Source organism: Anomaloglossus baeobatrachus, chromosome 2 (assembly GCF_048569485.1).
Source record: "Anomaloglossus baeobatrachus isolate aAnoBae1 chromosome 2, aAnoBae1.hap1, whole genome shotgun sequence".
Taxonomy (NCBI): domain Eukaryota; kingdom Metazoa; phylum Chordata; class Amphibia; order Anura; family Aromobatidae; genus Anomaloglossus; species Anomaloglossus baeobatrachus.
Window position 1 is genome coordinate 181,485,170 of NC_134354.1, and position 14,967 is coordinate 181,500,136.

At 43.0% G+C, this 14,967-nt stretch overlaps 1 protein-coding gene across 1 annotated transcript in view; it reads left to right on the forward strand.

Annotated features, from left to right (window-relative positions):
• RPGR (retinitis pigmentosa GTPase regulator) overlaps nt 1-14,967 on the forward strand; it is a 118,846-nt gene that overhangs the window by 87,767 nt on the left and 16,112 nt on the right. Inside the window, exons 10-12 of the mRNA XM_075335508.1 lie at nt 5,987-6,157; nt 10,704-10,878; nt 12,636-12,739. Coding sequence (XP_075191623.1) covers nt 5,987-6,157; nt 10,704-10,878; nt 12,636-12,739 — 450 coding nt within the window. The remainder of the gene's footprint in view (nt 1-5,986; nt 6,158-10,703; nt 10,879-12,635; nt 12,740-14,967) is intronic.

The window sequence follows — 14,967 nt, forward strand, 5'->3', positions numbered from 1 at the left end:
GTGTATGTATGTCCGCTAAAGGAATCCACACCGTCACATTTACAATCACGAAATTTTGCACAGACACCTCATGCGACCCAGGGAGCGTCATAGACTATGTTTTGACAGAAAAATGTAACCCCGTGCTTTACAGTTAGTCTCTAAAATCCTGCCGCCATTAAACTGAATGGAGGTGGAAGCTATAGGTTATTAATAGCAACTGTCAGTGGTTGCTATAGGAACAAAATAAACTGTTAGTTGAAGCTTATGCGTGAGGTAATATGATGTCGGTGGAGAGATGGATAGAGAGACAGAAAAAGACAGACAGACAGAGACAGATGGGGAAAGAGACCGCCCTGGAAAGAGACAGATGGTCAAAGAGACAGCCGGGCAAAGAGACAGCCCTGGAGAGAGACAGCCCTGGAGAGAGACAGCCCTGGAGAGAGACAGCCCTGGAGAGAGACAGCCCTGGAAAGAGACAGCCCTGGAAAGAGACAGACGGGCAAAGAGACAGACGGGCAAAGAGACAGCCCTGGAAAGAGACAGACGGGCAAAGAGACAGACGGGCAAAGAGACAGACGGGCAAAGAGACAGACGGGCAAAGAGACAGACGGGCAAAGAGACAGACGGGCAAAGAGACAGACGGGCAAAGAGACAGACGGGCAAAGAGACAGACGGGCAAAGAGACAGCCGGGGAAAGAGACAGTCCTGGAAAGAGACACAGCCCTGAAAAGAGAGAGTCCTGGAAAGAGACAGACGGGCAAAGAGACAGACGGGCAAAGAGACAGACGGGCAAAGAGACAGACAGACACACACATAGAGACAGGCACAGAGATAGAGAGAGACAGACAGACAGAGATATGGAGACCGATACAAATACAGACAGAGATAGAAATAGTCAGACAGAGACATAGACACAGACAGACAGCGACACACAGACAGAGACTGGGAGAGAGACAGTGAGACAGTTAGGGGTACTTTACATGTTGCGACATCGCTAACACTATATCGTCGGGGTCACGTCGTTAGTGACGCACATCCGGCGCCGTTAGCGACATCGTAATGTGTAAATCCTAGATGGAACAATAAATGAGCACAGAAGCGTACAATCTCGCTGATCTGTGTAACGCCATTCATTTCCATAATGTCAGGTCGACAGCAGGTACGATGTTGTTTGTCGTTCCTGCGGCAGCACACATCGCTGTGTGTAAACCCACAGGAGCGACAAACATCACCTTACCTGCGTCCCGACGGCAATGCGGAAGGGAGAAGGTGGGCGGGATGTTATGTCCCGCTCATCTCCGCCTCTCCGCTTCTATTGGCCGGCCGATTAGTGACATCGCTGTGACTGCCGAAATATCCCTTCTTAAAGGGAGAGGTGCGTTCGGCGTCACAGCGACGTCGCCAAGCAAGTATGTGCGTGTGACGCTGCTGTAGCGATAATGTTCGCTAAGGCAGCAATCAACACATATCGCATGTGCGACGGGGGCGGGGGCTATCGCGCTGGACATCGCTAGCCGATGCTAGTGATGTCGCAGCGTGTAAAGTACCCCTTACTATCCCAGGCAACGCACGGGTACTACAGCTAGTATAATATATATATTAAAAACTTGCAGAGTTTAGCGAAATCTGGATTTGTTGTATTTATCAGTACAGTCGCCGTTATACAGTCTGTGAAGTGTGGCAGATTACACATCAGACGTCCTCTGGATTGTGTTTCTTGGTCGCTGTCCAGAGATAATCCATGCTGTGGATCCATCTGGTCACATAATTTCTACATTCATCCCTCTAGGGAATATTATCATGAACTGAATCAGAGATCAGATTCTAACATTGTTTTCGTAACAAAAATAGTGTTTTGATGTCAGGAGTTTTATTCTGTATGTTGCATTTAACTATTTGTTGTCAGTAGCTCCTGCACCTTCTTTCAATCGTTTGGATGTGATCTATTGTTTCTTTATTTGCATTTTCCTCTCTGCCCTATTAGTTATGTGCAGTAAGACCTGATTACACATTCTAAGTGGTTAAATATAAAAGTTCAGCCATAAGAAAACAGAATTTGCACATATCTGGGGATATTGTAGACTTTGCTGGAACAGAATACAAACTCCGTTCCAGAATCTCAGGCAGCAGGGGCTACCAAATACGATTGCATGGTAATGCAGCTTTTCTCATGAATAGGACTGTTGTGCTTAACCAGTCACATAGCATTCGTACAGCAATAGGAATAGCTATTGCATGATGAGGCTTTGTATGGCCACCTTTAAAAAAACTTTAATTAGTAGGTCGATAGTAGAAAGTTCACATTTCCTTTATAGCTACATAGCTCATCAGATATTCATGTCCAATCATGTTTTCAAGGATTTCTTTGTTGTTGTACAGATTGCCTTATTTGACAAATATTCCTGGATTTATCTAGTCGTCTACAGCACCCTCCATTTCTTTACCATATTAGTAGGTGCTGTAACAGTGCCTCCCCACGATATCAGGCACAGCAGTGCCTCCCCACGACATCAGGTGCATCAGTGCCTCCCCATGATATCAGGTGCATCAGTGCCTCCCCACGACATCAGGCACATCAGTGCCTCCCCACGACATCAGGTGCATCAGTGCCTCCCTATGATATCAGGTGCATCAGTGCCTCCCCACGACATCAGGTGCATCGGTGCCTTCCCATGACATCAGGTGCATCAGTGCCTCCCCATGACATCAGGTGCATCAGTGCCTCCCTATGATATCAGGTGCATCAGTGCCTCCCCATGACATCAGGTGCATCAGTGCCTTCCCATGACATCAGGTGCATCAGTGCCTCCCCATGACATCAGGTGCATCAGTGCCTCCCCACAACAGCAGGCTCATCAGTGCCTCTGCACAGCAGCAGGGGCATCAGTGCCTCCCCATGGTAGCAGGCGCATTAGTGCCTCCCCACTGCAGTAGGATCTAAAAATTGTTAAAGGAGCTCTGTCAGCACAGAATGACTGTCCAAACCAAGTACAAGCGCTCATGCATCATGGCGGAGCTAGTCATTTAAATACATCTTCCCACACACTTATTTTTCCTCTCTCCTCAACCCCTCATCTTTGATTGACAGTTCTGGCTTCTAAAAGCCATAAAAGGGAGGAGATGCATGGAAAACAAGCAGGTAGGAAGGTGTATTTAAAGGATTAGTCCTGCTATGATGCACTAGTGACTATATTTGGTTTGAACAGTCATTTTGTGTTGACAGGAGTCATTTTAAAGGAGATGTCCACCCCTGGGCAAATTTTTAGCAGACTGTTATGCTCAGCTCAATGGCATGTGCGGCAGTTTCTTATCACTGTACCAGTTCCGGCTGTACCTACTGTACAACAGTGCTCCTTTATTGCAACAGTGGCAAGCATTGACTCTTTGAACCCAAGAATTCCCTCTGGTGTATGGGTGCCAAATACAGTTGTGCTCAAAAGTTTACATACCCTGTCAGATTTTTTGATTTCTTGGCCTTTTTTTCAGAGAATATGAATGATAACAGAAAATCTTTTTTTCCACTTACGGCTAGCGGTCGGGTGAAGTAATTTATTGTCAATCTACTGTGTTTTCTCTTTATCTTAATGACAACCAAAAACATCTAAATGACCTGGATCAAAAGTTCACATACTCTGGTGATTTTGTCCTGATAACATGCACAGAAGTTGACACAAATGGGTTTGAATGGCTAATAAAGGTAACATCCTCACCAGTGATCGGTTTGCTTGTAATCAGTGTGTGTGCATAAAAGCTGAGTGAGTTTCATCCAGACAGACTCTTGCATCGTTCATCCAGCTACTTAGGCGCCTTTCACACATCAGTTTTTGCAATCAGTCACAATCCATCGAATTTTGAAACGCTGGATCTGTTTTTTTCTCATTGACTTGTATTAGAGATGGATTGCGATGGATGGCCTCACGTTTCATCCGTCGTTCAACGGATCCATCGAAAAATGTTTGTCCGTCAGACGGAGACTATGTCCACAGTAACGTTTTTTGTATATGTCGAAAAAACGGACAGCAACAGATCTGTTGCCGTCCGTCGTTTGGTAGAATGGAAGCCTATGGGCGCAAGATCCGTTGTCATCCGTCAAATGACGAAATCCAGTGACGGATTACGGTTTTTTTTAGCTGAGCATGCTCCAAGTATTATTTGGCCCCAGCTAGTCCGATCCGTCGAAAAACGGATCCGTCGCATCAGTTTTGCCATAATCTGTGACGGATCCGTCGAGAAGACGGATAGTGACTGATGGCAAAAAACTGATGTGTGAAAGGGGCCTTACGTTTCTGGATTGTGAGTCATGGGGAAAGCAAAAGAATTGTCAATGCATCTACAGGAAAAGATAGTTGAACTGGAAAGGGATACAAAAAGATATCCAAGGAATTGATAATGCCAGTCAGCAGTGTTAAAACAGTGAGTAACAAATGAAAAATCAGGGGCTCCGTAAAAAACTAAACCAGGATCAGGAAGACCAACGAAAATTTCAACCATAACTGCCAAGAAGATTGTTCGGGATGCAAAGAAAAAACAGCTGAAATACAGGACTCACTGAAAACTAGTGGTGTGGCTGTTTCAAGATGCACAATAAGGAGGCACTTGAAGAAAAATGGGCTGCATGGTCGAGTTGCCAGAAGAAAGCCATTACTGCACAAATCACATAACGTATCTCGCCAACAATATGCCAAGCAGCACTTGGACAAGCCTCCAAGCATCGGAAACAAGATAATTTGGAGTGATGAGACCAAAATCAAACTTTTTGATCACAATCATAATCGTTACATTTGGAGAGGTGTCAACAAGGCTTATGATGAAAGGAACACCATTCTTAATGTAAAGCATGGAGGTGGATCGCTGATGATATGGGTATGTGTGAGCTACAAAGGTACAGGAAACTTGGTCAAAGTTGAAGGAAAGTTGAATGTAGCACAATATCAGTAAATACTGGAGGCAAATTTGCACTCATCAGCCCGGAAGCTGCGCATGAGACGTACTTGGATCTTCTAACATGACAATGATTCAAAACACAAGGCCAAGTCGACCTGTCATTGGCTACAACAGAAAAAAGTGAAGGTTCTGGAGTGAACATCTCAGTCTCCTGACCTCAATATCATTGAGCCACTCTGGGAGAACTCAAGCCCACAGTTCATGCAAGAAAGCCCAAGCATTTACAGGAACTAGAGGCTCATCCACAACCACTACAAAAGACTTCAAGCTGTCATTGATGTTAAAAGGGCAATACAAGGTATTAAGAACTGGGGTATGTAAGCTTTTAATCAGGGTCATTTGGATGTTTTTGGTTGTCATTATGATTTAAAAAGAGAAAACAGTAGTTTGATTAAAAAAAAAAATGGCTTCACCCAACCACTAACCATGAGTGGGAAAAAAGATAGTGTTATCATTCATATTCTCTGAAAAAAAGGCCAAGAAAGCAAAAAATCTGCCGGGTATGTAAACTTTTGAGCACAACTGTATACGGCTTTAGAGTTGTCAGATGGTTGGTGACGGATTAAATGTATAACTACTTTACAAAACAAACATATACATTCCCATTGCTTGGTACTAATAAATGTTTGTATATGACTATAGAAATATCATGTTGTGACAAACTGTAGTTGGATTTAGTTGTAGTTCTTTATCTTTCCATGTTTTGTAGAAAAATCAAGTCCAGTGTCAGAAACTTTGTATTACAGGTCCAGAATCCAGGACTAATAAATGGAAAGCTTTAAAAGTACAGAGTAGGAATGGCAGCAGGCTCTATATACTTGGCAGGGAGATGGCGATGATCTGTTTTCTCAGAAATATTGATGTAATCTTCCTTTGTATTGCTTACATTATACACAACTAGCTTTCTTCAATGTCTGTAAATCAATGAGCCTGCACAAACTAACATCACTAAACATTTCCGTGTGACTTGCCGTTATTGATCTATTATTTCTACACAAACTGTCTATATTTTTTTCATGTCCTTCTTGAAAATGCTACATTTTTTGTGCTTTTCCTCCAGGTCGCGTGCGGTGGCTGTCACATGCTTGTGTTTGCTGTACCTAGACTTAAAGAATCTGAACTGGTCATCTCCGATGAACTAAAAGAGAATTATCTAACGGTCAATAGTGATGGAGAAAGGTCTATAGGTCTCCAGAGGTCTCCATCTGCCCGCGTAAGACGGAGGGAGAAAGTATGTGGTTTTCTTTTTTACTGTTTCATTTAAATCCTGTAAGCCTGGTTCTATGATATACCGTAAATACAGTGCCTTAAAATGAACCTGTCAGGTGCAATATGCAGCCAGAACCACGAGCAGTTCTGTGTACATATTGCTAATCCCTGCCTAACTGTCCCAGGCTACAGTAGCATACATAGAGAGATCTTTACAAAAAGTATTTCTAAAGATCCTTTATGAATGATATGCTAATGAGCTCAGGGACTAGTCGCAAGGGTGTTAGTTCCTGCGCTCATTCTGCCCTCTTAGCAAGGTAGCACGCCTACAGGGACATGCTAACATGCTAGTCAATACCCACTGCCATCGTCATCACAAGCAGTGATGCGTGTACCTTTTTGTTGCTACACAGACACCGCGCAGTGTTCATGATCAGAATTCCCCGGCACTTCCAGTCATGCTCACTAGACCTCCCTGAAGCTCGGATGTGTACACCCGGCTTCATAGTGTGCATGACTGGAAGTGCGGTGACCTGATCATGTACAGTGCCCTGCGCCTGAGGCTGCAGCAACAAACAGGTACGCGTGTCACCGCTGGTGATGACGCTGCAAGTGGACATTGAATAGCATGTTAGTACACCCCTGTGGGCGTGCTAACATGCTAAGAGGGAAGAATGAGTGCAGGAACTAATGCCCTTGCGACTAGTCCCTGCGCTCATTAGCATATCATATAGAATTTTTAGAAATACTTTTTCTAAAGCTCCCATTATCTATGCAACTAAAGGCTTGGACAGTTAGGCAGGAATTAGCAATATGCACCCAGAACTGAACAAGGTTCTGGGTGCATATTACACCTGCAGGTTCACTTCAACTCCACATTACAAAATGTTATGACAAATGGTAAGCTCACAAGATCTAAAAATTGCTATGAATGTTATATGTTAAAGGGTTAAATGGATAAAATTTGCAAAGTACTTGTAAAAAAAACAGCAAATTTGCAATTTTCTGTCTCAAAAACAGAAGGATTTACAGTTTTAGGCTGGTGACACACTTGTGGGTACCTCGCGCGAGTCTCGCAACGCATCCCCCAGCACAGCCTGCTGCTCTCCGGACAGGAGCAGGTCTGCTGCATGTATTTCAGTGCAGCTGACCTGCTCCTGTCCGGAGAGCGGAAGGCCATGCCGGGTAATGCGATGTGAGACTCTCACTAGTTATGCCCGAGCCACTCGCAAGTGTGATTCTGGCCTTATAGTTTAGTGCTTGTTGCCTCTTATAGAGTCACTTATGCCTATCAGTGATGTCCTGTTTCTTAGTGCATCGCTTACATGCTCTGTATCTGATCAGCTTCAGTACTACTATTCTCTTTGATGCTGTGTAAGCAAAACTGCCTCTGCTTGTAGCATTGGGGAGTGGAGCGCTCAATTCAAATTTGAACTGCTGGACCAAGCTATACACCAAAAAGAATTTGTGCAAGCCAAAATGTGAAGTGAAGCATATATAATTTTTATTATTTATAAACAACAGTAACATAATAACAAAAATGGATCAGCCCAGAAAGGACGGATGGCAAAGTGGGAAACATTGGGCACTTGTTATTAAATACCGGACTATCAAAAGATAGGCAATGCGTATTAGAATAGAAGCAACCAAGCTATTACAGTCCCAAAATCTCTAGTAAGTGTCAACATATACACAAATATAATATGGGACTGCAACAAAAAACTAAGTTAACATCATGTATGTAGAGAGCATTTACCAAAGGTCCGGATTAGTAGTAGTGCCACAGCCTCCCACCAACACACTGACGCGCCATCCGTCCTTTCTGGGCTGATCCATTTTTGTTATTATGTTACTGTTGTTTATAAATAATAAAAATTATATATGCTTCATTTCACATCTTGGCTTGCACAAATTCTTTTTGGTGTATATTTATGCTTGGTGCAATTGAGCCCCCTTATATATATATATATATTGTGGTCTGGTTGGTGTTGCTGGACTAAACTGTCAATCATGAAGAAAGCACCACCCCTTGGCAAGCAGAAAGCCAGGAGGTGGGGAGTAGTGGACTCCTGAACAGTAAGTTAAAGGGAATCTGTCAGCAGGATTTTTCAATGTAAGCTGAGGCCAGCATGCTGCAACGGTTAAAAAAGAAAAGAAAAACTGTGTGTCTCTTATCTGTGTGGGAGCTTATGTTTACCTAAACTAAAGGGTTTATTATCCTGTGATTAGCACCAGAGAACTAGGAAGTCTTGTGCCATGTTGTCTGGCACGCCTCCTGCTGTCAATGCACAATCTATATTGAGAGCCTGGTGTGGGTGGGAACAGCTCCAAGCTCTGCTACACTCAATTCTGAGATTAAGGGGTACTTCACACACAGCGAGATCGCTACTGAGATCGCTGCTGAGTCACGTTTTTTGTGACCTCATTAGCGATCTCGCTGTGTGTGACACTGAGCAGCGATCTGGCCCCTGCTGTGAGATCGCTGCTCGTTACACACAGCCCTGGTTCGTTTTTTTATTGTTGCTCTCCCGCTGATAAGCACACATCGCTGTGTGTGACAGCGAGAGAGCAACAATCCTGAATGTGCAGGGAGCAGGAGACGGCGTCTGACAGCCTGCGGTAAGCTGTAACTAAGGTAAACATCGGGTAACCAAGGTGGTTACCCGATATTTACCTTCGTTACCAGCCTCCGCAGCTCTCACGCTGCCAGTGCCGGCTCCTGCTCCCTGCACACGCTATGTTAAGCGGTGTGAGCTGGTAACTAAGGTAAACATCGGGTAACCATACCCGTTGTTTACCTTAGTTACCAGTGTCCGCAGCTTCCAGACGCCGGCTCCGTGCAAGCGCAGCGTCGCTTGCACGTCGCTGCTGGCTGGGGGCTGGTCACTGGTCGCTGGTGAGATTTTCCTGTTTGACAGCTCACCAGCGACCATGTAGCGATGCAGCAGCGATCCTGACCAGGTCAGATCGCTGGTCGGATCGCTGCTGCATCGCTAAAGTGTGAAGGTACCCTTAGTCAGAACAGCTGCAACCAGTAATCTAAGATAAACATGGTTAGTTTCAGAATCTCTTTGCCTACATTATACTGCTCTCAGATGAAGTAATAAAAACCTGCTGACAGATTCCATTTAAAAATGACCCTTTAAATGCGTTTTCCAATTTTAGGAAACAAAGAATAGGTTTTTTTGCAATATTGGTTTACTAATACATTTGTTTCCAGTTTTAGGATCTCTGATTGCAGTCAGTAAATGTATTCTATTAATTTGGGGGTTGAAAATCGATCCTTCCTAAAATTTTATTTGAATTTATTTTAGAGCTAATGTGCATGACCGCTTTTCGGCTGTATTTTCTTGTCTGTATATTGGCCACAAATCAAGGCCAAACGGCAAATTTTTCGACCTGAACTAAAAGCATTATTGTCCTATATGAAACTGTTCAGGTTGAGAGATCTGCAGTTGTGTGGGGATTATGATTGGAAACATGTATGTCTGCTATGTGGTTGTGTGAATTAGCTCTTATTTAAAGCTTGGATTTGAACATCGTTAGTGTTTTAAAAGTTTCATAAGCACACTTTCCTTCTTGTTTGTCATTATACCAATTCATTTAAGGGGTTTTCAGGAAATAAACATAGATTTTAATATATTTAGATTGTTTTCAAAAAATAATATAAGTAGAGGCCGCTTTACACGCTGCGATATCGGTACCGATATCACTAGCATGCGTACCCGCCCACATCGGTTGTGCGACACGGGCATATCTCTGCCCGTGGCGCACAACATCGCACGGACCCGTCACACATGCTTACCTGCCTAGCGACTTCGCTGTGACCGGCGAACCGCCTCCTTTCTAAGGAGGCAGTTCGTTCGGAGTCACAGCGACATCACTAAGCGGCTGCCCAATCAAAGCAGAGGGGCGGAGATAAGCAGGACGTACATCCCGCCCACCTCTTCTTTTCCTCATTGCTGGCGGGACGCAGGTAAGGTGAGGTTCCTCGTTCCTGCGGTGTCACACGTAGCAATGTGTGCTGCTGCAGGAACGAAGAACAACATCGTTACTGCAGCAGCAACGATAATTGAGCTTGGGGGGGATGTCACCGATTAGCGATTTTGAACGTTTTTGCAACAATTCAAAATCGCTAACAGGTGTCACACGCAACGAGATCGCTAACGCGGCCGGATGTGCGTCACAAAATCCGTGAGCCCAACGAGATCACTTTAGCGATGTTGTAGCGTGTAAAGCGGCCTTAAAGCCTTCCTTTGCTAAGTCACTGTAGACCCTGTCCCGAAGTTTAGCAGAAAATAATGCCTAAATATAACATCAAGGTCCCACAATCCACAATTAATTCTATAAGTATGTACTGTCGTGGCAAACAATCCTCCACCGTGGCTATTGGGAGGGTGCAGTTCATTAGTATTCTTATATGCACTGCAGAATCCTCCTTTTCAGTACTGCCTTTACAGTTTTAACAGCTGCTTGTAAGCTGAGGTTTAGTTTTGAGAATCGTGGTTCAATTAATTTTCTCTCATTGTAAGGAAAGTTTATGCGTAATTGGTTTCTCTTTCTTCAAGAAACATTCGCCTGAACAGATACGTGACTTGACTCGCACCCTGCCGCCATTAAATAGTAATTTACTGGAATCCTCATTGCCGCTTCCTAGCAGTACCGTTCCTCCAAATCTTCTTAAAGTAAGACAAGTCAGTAGTGAATCAAGTGCCCATGACGCTGCAGCAGCCTCTAAATCAGGTAAAAGCAGAAGAATTGTAAAACAACATTCATAATGTCACCCAGTATAATGAGAATTTATTGTTTAACCTGACCACTAGTAAAATAATAGACTGTATATAATGTCAGCTGGCTTCATGGAACCTTTTATGGTTTTAGTCAATGGTGATATTTCATTATCTCATTTTTGAAAGTGGTGAGAGAGACAGAATAAAATATATTCAAATCAATGCCAGTTAACACCTGATTTTTGCCTGGTGCTTCCCCGTGGATGAAATTTAGTATTACATAATGACCATAATGACCATTCACATTAATGGATGCCCATTAATGATGAGCGGACTTGCAGATACACAGGACCAGCAGGTCTTACCGGGTTTTAAAAAAACCTAGGTTTCGCCCCGGCATTGATCCCGCATATCTGGCCTAACACCGGTCCCCATATAGGTCTATAGAGACCAGAATCCAGCGATTTAAAAATGGTGGTAGAAGGGATAGGGGGATACAAGCAGGCTGTACTTATCGAGACTCTGGCGTGGCTGTAACTGCTGCCACGGCCTTTCATTCCCTTCCAGGGCAGCTCATCACCTTGCATATGCCTCGCTTTTCACACCCAATGGTGTCTGTGATTCGTTGCAGTCAGACACGCCCCCACCCTGAGTGACAGAATGTGTCTAACTGCTTCCAAGCACAGATGCTGTGTGCGTCTATTGTGGTATAAAAATAAATAAAAATTTTGACGTTGGGTCCCTTCATATCCAGCACAGATAAAGCATACGGTTACAGGCTGCAGCGCCTAGCCATTTGTTTATTTTGGCTGTGTATCAAAATAGGAATAAACATTTTTTTTTTTTATTATTTAACAAAATAATTAAAAAGAAAAAAAAATACATGCGGACCCCTCCAATTTTGATATTCAGCCAAGATAAAGCCTGACAACTGGGGGCTAGTATTATGAGGCTGGGAAGGCCCATGCTTATTGGGTCCCCCAGCCTAAAAATATCAGCCAGCAGCTGGCCGGAATTTCCGCATCCATTAGATGTGACCATCCCAAAACTTCACCCGGCTCTTCACAAGTGCCGTGGTGCAGTGGCAATCGGGTCAATAAGGGGTTAATCACAGCTCACAGCTGCCACTAAGCCCTAGATTAGTAATAGGAGGTGTCTGTTAGACCTCCCATAACTAATCTGTAAGTCAAAGGGAATAAACACAAACACCGAAAAAATCCTTTATTTCAAATAGAATACCAAAAAGCTACCCTCTTTCACCATTTTATTAACCCCCATAACACCCCTGCAGGTCCGACGTAATCCACATGAGGTCCCAAGACGATTCTAGCTTTGCTACATCTAAAGTCACAGAGCGCGATCATTGAACATGACCGCCCGCTGTGAACTTCAGGCAGAGACTGAGCAGTGATGAGCGGTGACGTCACTCACGTTAGTTGCAGCCACAGCTGGATGTTCCCATGGTCATCCACCTGTAACCGCAGGTAACCTGACTTCAATAAACTCAGTGATTTCACCTTTTACAGTTCAGGTCCACCCATCACTACTGCCCATAAAATACAGGGATTTCTCAAGTCCACCCGAATATGAATCAATCATACAGATCAGCTCTGTATTCTGGCTCATAGCAGTACGATCCCATCTAGGATATTTCTATCCCTTAATGAGACACACAGATAAGATGTATTTATGCTATAAGTGACAAAACGGTACTGTCAAATTTTGCTTTGGTCTTACACCTTTTATAAATTTGACATATTTATTTTGCAGATGAAAAGAAAAGACATGACTTTGTAAAAAGCTTTTCTATGGATGACGAATCTGACCGTGTGAGCCAACAAAGTTTTGGGGGCACCACAGACATTTTAAACATGGTAGGATTTTTAAACATATTTTTCCCCATGTTTAGCCATAGAAATGGGTGGATGAAGACTATGTAGGTACAAAAAAAATTATGGTGTCCAATGGTGGATGTTTTTTTTTTTTTTTCAAAATAAATCATTTTATGTAATAGTCCCAATACAAGTAAAAGAAAGAAGCAGATAGCAGCTTTTTAATGAAGACTATCTATTTTGTGTCTGCGGCTCCTACACAGACCTATGTGCCCCATGATAACAGACTGCAGACAAACCCTGTATAATCTGACCCATGCATTTCTATCCATCTCTAATCCTTACTAACCTACACAATGTAAGATGTAGGGGGAACAAATTAAAGAAGTGACTGAAAAAAAGAAAGTTTTAACAGGAAAATTTGTACAGTTGAATTTTCATTTTATGGTTGAGAAGGTGAACTGTGAGTTTAAAAGTAAAAACCTAGATCTACAAGCACTGAAGAGTACTGTGCAAAAGTTTTAGGCAGGTGTGGATAAAATAACGTTTAAACAAAAGTGTTAATAGTTTCTTTTTTAATAATTTTATCAAGTCCAAAGAGAATGAAAACCAGAGTCCCTCTTTGCCTTCAAAAGAGCTTCAAAGCATCAATTCTTCTAGGTACACTTGCACACAGCCTATGAAGAAACTTGGCAGGGAGGTTGTCCCAAACATCTTGCAGATGTAACCACAGGTGTTTTGTGCATGTAGGCTTGGGCTAATCCTTTTTTCCATTCATGTAATCCCAGGCAAACTCAGATGATGTTCAGTTCAGGGCTCTGTGGGAACCATATAGTCACTTCCAGGAGTCTTTGTTCTTTATGTTAAATCAATCTTTTGAAGAAAAATACAGGACATCTGCATAGGTGCACTTAATCAAAAGTAGATTCTTCAAGCAATCTTGTAGGAAAATGTTTTTTTTCTTATGTGTTTCATTGAGGGACACAGGAACCATGGGTCAAGTCTGTTGCCACCTGGAGGCTGTTGTTGTTGTTTTGTTCTGACCCAAAATCAGACTACGGGATCACTAATGAGGCCAAATTGTGGGTCTAGGCCACCTTAGTCACAAGCACTTGGAGGAAAAAAATGCACAACAATTCTTTGTATTGTCCTGTAAGTAGTCTGCTTATATAATTTTCAGACAAAGTAATACTACATGGAAATTTCCCATTGGAAGTTCCACCAGCACCCTTTCTCAGTAGAACACTGACGATCAGAGGGTAAAGATTTTTTGAGCTTTCAGGCTCCATATCTCACCATCCACTACAGCTTTGATTGTGAGACTACCTTCATTTTATAGACAATCATCTTGGCTATCTCCTACATAAATTTGACTTGCAACTATTTAGCATATGATTTGTTATGCAGATTCTTGTCATGTCACTGCATTACTGTTTTTCTCTTAACAATTTTAACTTTACATTTTTGTTAGTCAAGGGAGATTTGCAAAATACTATCAACACTGCCTGAATCCTTCTGAGCATACACTCATTTAGATTCAAGCATGTATCAACCGAAATCTGATTCCAGGTCTCTTCTACACAATCCCAATGTTAGAGCTTACTGGTTAACTCTCTTGGGTTTGTATACAGCTTTTTCATCAACTGTACCCTCAAGTATTTGATTGGGTTGGGGTCTGGGGACTGTGGGGGTCAATCCAGCACATCTACTTCATTGTAAGTGAACCATTTTCTTTGCCAATCTCAGCGTATGCTTCTGGTCATTGTCCTGCTGGAACACTGTCATTGTTTTCATATCCATCGGAGTCAAGTGTACGAAGTAGCTTGTCTTGTAGGATATTCACGTATAGCTCAATATTCAGACCAACATTGATCCTGGTCAAGGATCCAACGCCTTTGGCTATGAAAGATCCCTATGTCATCAGGCATCCTCCACCTATCTTGCTATCTTGACAGTTCCTTCAATTTCTTAATCTACCAGCCCCTTTTTCCCCTTGTTTCTTCCAGACCCATTTGCAGCCATCAGTCAATTGACTTTTGTCCCATCCAACCAAATCACAAGTTTCTAATTTTATTCTGTTCATTTTTCTGTTTCCTGTTTTTGCAAACTAGAGCAAACGCTTCTTATGGCGATATTGAAGTTGAAGCTTCTTCACCCTTTTTCGGGTCATCATTACAGACTTGTGTAACGTGTTGCATGATGCTGGCATGGACGCCTGTGATTTCACTATTACAAACCACTATTGCAGTGCTACTTGTCGGTCATAGCTC